We start from the raw sequence: 7,117 nt of genomic DNA, 5'->3' as shown, positions 1-7,117 counted from the left end.
GGATGTACATATGTAAATTTAAATTTTAAATGAGGAGGTTCTGAATCGCATTAATTTCAATAAAATATTATGTACAAAGGATAATAAATAATAATAATAGTTCTTAATAATGTATTTATATAAAATGTAAATTGTATATAGTTTAGGACTTACTCGGACAATTTTTATAAATTATAACATTTTAATATAGGTACCTATTAATAATATTAATTATACATTTATACTATACCTATATAATTTTCAAACTATTATGTGGTTCCAATATATTTTAAATCTATTTTATTACAGGTTATTATCCTTAGTAAATGCTTCAAGTTTCATAACTTAGAAGCAACTGGTTAAAATTTTGATTTATATATTTATCAAGATATTCAAAAAATTATTTACTTATTAATTTACATTAAAAAGAGTAGATAGTTTTAATTAAAAATAAATAAATAGTTTATTTGTAACACATTTCTAAAGTTACATCTAAAACTGTATGCATTTTAAAACACAGTCCTTTTAAGTATGCACTTAAAAGTTTCAAAAATTAGAATTTAAATATAAATATATCATAAAAGAAAAAAATTATTGATCGAATCACACAACACACTGTATAATATTAGAACTTGTAAACGTTTGTTTTTTATTCCATGGCGTCGCCGAACCTGCCCGTTACGTGTGTTGATTTTTCCAAAAACGGTTGAGTTACAATTTTTATAAATGAACAATATAACGTCTATATTATATTCAGTGGATACTGTGATACTGCAGTATTTTGTCTATATTATATTCTATTATGCGCGTGAATGTAAATCATAGTGGCAGTGCGAGGGTGTTCGGTGATGATGGTCAGAGACGGTGGGTGGGTGCGTTGAAGCGCTATAAATTGCGATAAACCTTCATAAATTATTTACACGTCGCGGGATCCGAGCTTAGTGTCAAGATATTTGTTCGAAACGGAAAATGTCGTGCGATTTCTGATAAATGTGGACTATACTGCTGCTCCTGCAACACATCGCGCAATATTATATTTTACTGTAACATCGAAACGGTAATATTGTAATTATTACTGTTCGGGCGTTTTATAAAACATATTACCTATATATTGTATGATGTTTGAAATAAAATAGTTTTCTATTATTCTGCAATGTCGCGCGTGGCCTACCACCACCACCATCCCTGCAACGTTTCCCATCGTCTTATCGCCATCGTCGGTTATACGCGCAATGTGCATATTATTATAATAATACGATAAAATATTATATTTCGACTCAGTGGCGTTTCGTTAGCTTGTAAAATCGAAATGTGCATGTGCACACAGTAAAAACTCGCCATCATCCACCATCACGCGTTTATGACGTTTAATACAATTTTAGAACGTATATTTTTACATGCACATTGCACACACACACGCACCTATACACACATAATATGTATATATTAATTTCGATGCGCAGTCGCCCCGTATATTATGTTGTATTATACGTGTAAATATGTATAAATGAATTCACGACGCGCACAGGTCTTTTATGGCAAATTACGTTTTACGACACTTGTCTGATGTCTGTTGTGTATGTGTGTGAATTACAAATTTTACTGTCAATCCCGAAATTAGGTCAGCGTGCTCTGCGTGTGGGGTGGTTTGAAAAAAAATGTACTGGTTAAGCTCGAGCATTCTTGTTTTAAATCCCTGGCTGGTTATCATATCGTTATACTGAACTCGTCGCACGTTATAATTTATAAGAATATAATATGTGTTGATGATGTATATAGTCTTCCCATCACACCCTCTTCCTGTCGAGTCAAAACCGATCAATTTTCATCATGGTCACGGCAGGGGGGAAGGGGACGAATGCTCATTTATCTTTGTTCCGAACATCCAAATCTTGTACATACGCATATAATATGTCTGCCCATTATATATTACTTTTTCTACAATCAGTTGCAGCCATATAAAAATCTTAAAATATTTACTAGATTATTATTGAGTTTTTAATTTTTTTTTTTTTTTTTACACTTCACATTTTGCCTCTAAAATTTTATTCAATGCTATTCAACGGAATCGCTACACAGCATAATACTAATAATAAATTAATCATTATTTTATATAACATACTAAGTTTATTACGTAATATATAATCAAATTTTTTTTTAATCTCAAATCTCGCGACTATGAATATGGATCTTGTCTAACGTATAGATTGCATCAAGTTTGAACAATCAAAATAGTATTTTACAAGGCCACCCTAAACTTTTGGCGTTAGTAGTCAACAAGTATCGAGATAGTCGTGTCAATAATGCTGAAATTTGGGTTTATTTTTACTACCACTAAATTATTCTTGGAATCATTTCCGTTAATATCACTACCAAGTCGACGTTACAATAGCCTAACAAAACAAAAAAAAAAAAAAAACTGAAACCAATACATTATTAGCAATAACTAATCGGTATAAATATTTTTATTGGTTGAATGCGCTGTTTTATTTCTCTTACTAAAATGTGTGCTTTACAATTTAAGTTTTACTCGCCATCACTCAGATTTTATCTCCCGAAATAAAGTTGCAGCTTTATGCGGCTGTAAACGCTATCGGAATAAATGTGCGGTGACTGGCGAAAATAACGATTTCGAAACAATGTCGTATTTTTTATTTTTTTCACTTTATATATTCTTATACTAAATAACAAAAAAAAAAACTCATATGTAAAACCTAACCTTTCTTGTGTACACAATAATATTACTTGAGCGTGTATACATATTATCGTGTGATAGTGACGTGACACATGCGATCGTCGATCGGCGTTCTCGAACCCCGTCCGGTTAAAAAACTGTCAACACACGCACCCGACGGGTATAATATACATGCAATATACACGTACACTTGGTTACACCGTGGACGTCTCGGTGGCAGGGGAAGACGTTCGTAGCGTGCTATGCATTTTACTTGACTTCACGCGAGGGGAACTAGGGTGAGAGGACCCGCGCACATGAACACAATATATATGCACGTCCGACGGACGACCACGTATTATACATGCTACACATGATGTCGTCGTCGTCGTTGCTGGTGGTGCACACGTTGTGTAGGTATACGACGAAATTATTATGATGTGCATGTGTTGTACGTTTCGGGAGACATTTCGGCAAAAAAATAACTCGTCGCTAGTCCGAACGATTTATCATATAATTCGCAAATCGCATTACAATATATTATATATTATTATTATTAAATCGTATGCATCAAAACTCGGAACACGTAAATATATGTACAAATAATTTATGAATTAAATTTAACCCTTTTTAATCCAAATAATAGAACAAATTGTTAATGACATTCATTATACATTTTATATAAGTATAAAAATCAAAACTGCTATGTTAAACAGAATAGTAAAAGAATTAAAATTTTATTATTCTTTCAAATTTCTTCAAACAATTTCTCTGTAGCTTGATGGTTCAAAATTAAAATTATGTTCAGCTAATAAAGATATAGTTAATTTCGTATTCATAGAGCATAAATACAATTGTACTATTTTATAGAAATCTACGATGAACGATCACACGGATTTTTCATTGTAGAAAATCTCAATAATTATTTTTACTTCCCTCCTACATGAAAATATTATTCAGTTATTATAATCTCTAAACCTAATAAAACTAAGCATCTCATTAGTTCTCATTATCCTACCAGTTTTATACCCACGTTTTCAAAGCTCTTCGAAAAACTAATTTTACATAGAATTACGCCATTAATCTCCATTACGATATGTTAGCGGTAATGTATGTAATACGTTATTTTATTAAATAACTAGTTATTCTATAAAATTCCTAAATATGTTCGTTAATATATAAATTACACGGTTTTACTAGTTAATATATAAAATACCGATTGGGTTTTCGTTAATGTATGAAATTTATATCATTAGGTAGATATGACCGGGACTGGATTAGATAACATACAAAATTTGTTACCGTTGTTGTTATTAATAAAAATAATAAGATAAGATAGTATTGAACCACACCATTTGGAATAGACTAGACTTATTCGTGTGACAGTGTACTGCGAGTTTACTTACTAGTTAGTTTAATCATTTTTAGTGTTGTATAGTGTAATAACTAATAAGTGTGCTTTAAAATGAAAACCAAATTTGATACAATTATAAAAAATACAACAACAGAACGTAATAACAGCACGTTTTTGCTGAAAGAAAAATATGATTCCTTAATAAGTGAAGTGAAACGTATTAAAACAGGAAAAAAAGAATCGCCACGTGATTATTGGTTAGTACAACGGTATGATGTGATAGAAGTGCAAGGTAATGAAAAACTTATACGTCCAATGAAAGAAAATTCTGATATTATATTTTACGTCCACGACGAAGAATTATATGATATTTTACTTAACATTCACCTATCTATTGGACATGGTGGTAGAGACAGAATGATGTATGAACTCAAAAAAAAATATAAAAATATTACTCAATCAAACGTCAAAATTTTTTTAAATTTATGTGAATCATGTGTAAAAAAACAAAAAAGTGAAAAAAAAGGTATCGTGACAAATCCTATGATTTTTTCTGAATTAAATAGTAGATGTCAATTAGATCTTATTGATTATCAAAGTCAAGCTGATGGTGAATATAAATTTGTGTTGGTGTATCAAGATCATTTGACTAAATTTTGTATTATAAAACCATTAAAATCGAAAAGAGCTGAAGAAGTAGCATATTGTCTCATAGATATTTTTACGGTGTTCGGTGCTCCAAGTGTACTACAAAGTGACAACGGTCGTGAATTCAGAAACCAAACAATAGATTCATTAAAAGAAATGTGGCCTGAATTATCTATTATTCATGGCAAACCTCGCCACAGTCAGTCCCAAGGATCAGTGGAGAGGGCAAATCAAGATATAGAGAATATGATAATTACCTGGATGAAGGACAACAACACAACAAAATGGAGTGAAGGGCTAAGGTTTATTCAATTTATGAAAAATAAAGCTTTTCATAGGGGGATAGGACGAAGTCCTTATGAAGCTATGTTCGGATGTTCCCCAAAAGTAGGAATTTCTTCAAATACTCCAGACAATATTTTGAAAGTTTTGAATACAGACAAAAGTTTAAATAATAAAATTAACAAAGATTTAGAGAAAAATAACTGTAAAATATGCAAACATATATTTATGGAAAATGAAGGGAATACCGAGGAAGAATTGTGTCAACTTTGCATAAATAAAGAAAATATTTCCAATAAAAGAGAAGAAGCAAAAAAATGCTTAGAACGTCAAGCTAAAAGAATGAAACTACAATCAGATATGTCTCATCCACCTGCTCTTCAAGGATGTAACGTACGAATCAAAATTCCAGATGTTGACAGGTCAAAATGTGATCCACAATCTATAATTGCAATTGTATTAGAAAAAACAACCGACGGATTTTATCGCTTAGGTAATTTTTTTTTAATTTTTTTATTAATAATTCAAATAATTTTGTTTTAGGAACTAAATACGGTATACTAAAACAACATTACGCGAGGTCACAATTTAGTTTATGCACAGAAAAGTTTATTACGCTTAGTGACGTTCCAGATGTAGATATTTGCCTTCGAAAAGCATCCGAATCCCAATCACTTGGTAATGGACAAGGGTTTTTTAAATGTACATGCCAACAAAAGTGCACCACAAAACGGTGCATATGTTTAAAAAATAATTTACTTTGTAATTCTAAATGCCACCCAAAAAGTTCCTGTACTAATAAATAAATTGTAAATTTAAAAAAAAAATTAATATTAATATTTTATATAATAATAAAACTTTTATTCAATAATAGTTTTCAATACATTAACTAAACCATTATTGTTAGTTTATAAAATATCTAGTTGGTATGTAGAATAACTAGTTGAAGTATATATTTATGGATTCATTCAATACATTAACTGAAAGTACCCGTAATTCTATAAAATAACTAGTTATTCTATAGAATTACGGAATTTCATACATTAACGCTAACAGATACATTAACTAAATCCATAGACCTTATACTACGTAGTTTAAAGTCTATGGCTAAATCAAAATTCGATTTCCATCGCAAAAAATTGATCAGCTTAGTGTTAATAGTATATCCTTATCAATTATTTCTTATCACCATCTGGTGGTCCAAGCAAATGAACGAAAAACATTATGAGATATACACTTCCAATTATTAAACTTAAATTAAAGCCGGTTACTTCGCTAATATTTTCAAAATGCAACGTAATGTGCTGTGTTTGGGTGTGTGAACAAATCTACAGATAACTTATTGTCATTTTTTCGATTTACGAAAGTGAAATCTAATGTTTGTTCAGATTTAAAAGCAAAAATGTTAGCTATGGCATGGCTTAAATCATAAAAATAATTGACGTACATACTTAAGAATCAATTAAACAACATGCGAAATTGTTCAATTTATTTTAAACTGGTAAAAAACAATAGTTTAGTAGTAACTTCTAGTTTTGCTCAATAGTAAAGTTATGCATAACATTCACTAATATTGACTTTTAAGAAAACTTGCCCACTATAGTGATGAGAAAAATCTTGATTGGATGCCTACTTTGAATATGGAATATATCATAAATAGTGATAAAGCTAGTACACCGCATTTAGAGAGATATTTACGTGCGAATAAGAAGTTAAAATTAATACCAATTTATTTATTTGTAGATAATACAAATGAAACTGATATTTTTGTAACACAAAATATAGATTATGAAAGACATCATAATGCACATAATGAGCTTATAAATGTCAAAAGTGATATTAAATCTAATATTGATTTAAAAATGACTGATATAGATGAGTTAGAAGAATTACAAAGTTTTCTAAGTTGCAAAATGAAATTAATTATTTTAATTTATCTAAAAAATTTTTTGTAGAGGCGAGAAAAAATGTTAACATATTATACTGGGCTAGAATCAATAAAGGTATTTAATTATTTAATTTAATTTTAGACTATATTAAACCTGAATTGACTTCCAAAAACCAAAGGCTTAATTCCAAAAACTTTTATTATGCTTAATGAAATTGCGATTAAATGTACTATTAACAGACTTAGGCTTTAGATTTAATATTATTCGTTCAACTGCTTCCATTATTTATCG

At 29.8% G+C, this 7,117-nt stretch overlaps 1 protein-coding gene across 1 annotated transcript; it reads left to right on the top strand.

The window, feature by feature from the left end:
- Positions 1 to 4,106: 4,106 nt before the first annotated feature.
- Positions 4,107 to 5,743, top strand: LOC112599403 (KRAB-A domain-containing protein 2-like). The gene is made up of 2 exons (XM_025346306.1): positions 4,107 to 5,430; positions 5,481 to 5,743. Exons 1-2 carry the CDS (start codon positions 4,119 to 4,121, stop codon positions 5,741 to 5,743), a joined length of 1,575 nt encoding a protein of 524 aa, XP_025202091.1. The 5' UTR covers positions 4,107 to 4,118.
- The last annotated feature ends 1,374 nt before the right edge of the window (positions 5,744 to 7,117 follow it).

The sequence above is a fragment of the Melanaphis sacchari genome, unplaced genomic scaffold (genome assembly GCF_002803265.2).
Source record: "Melanaphis sacchari strain LSU unplaced genomic scaffold, SCAv2.0 Contig50_pilon_pilon, whole genome shotgun sequence".
Classification (NCBI taxonomy): Eukaryota; Metazoa; Arthropoda; class Insecta; order Hemiptera; family Aphididae; genus Melanaphis; species Melanaphis sacchari.
This window is presented reverse-complemented; position numbering and strand designations above follow the sequence as displayed.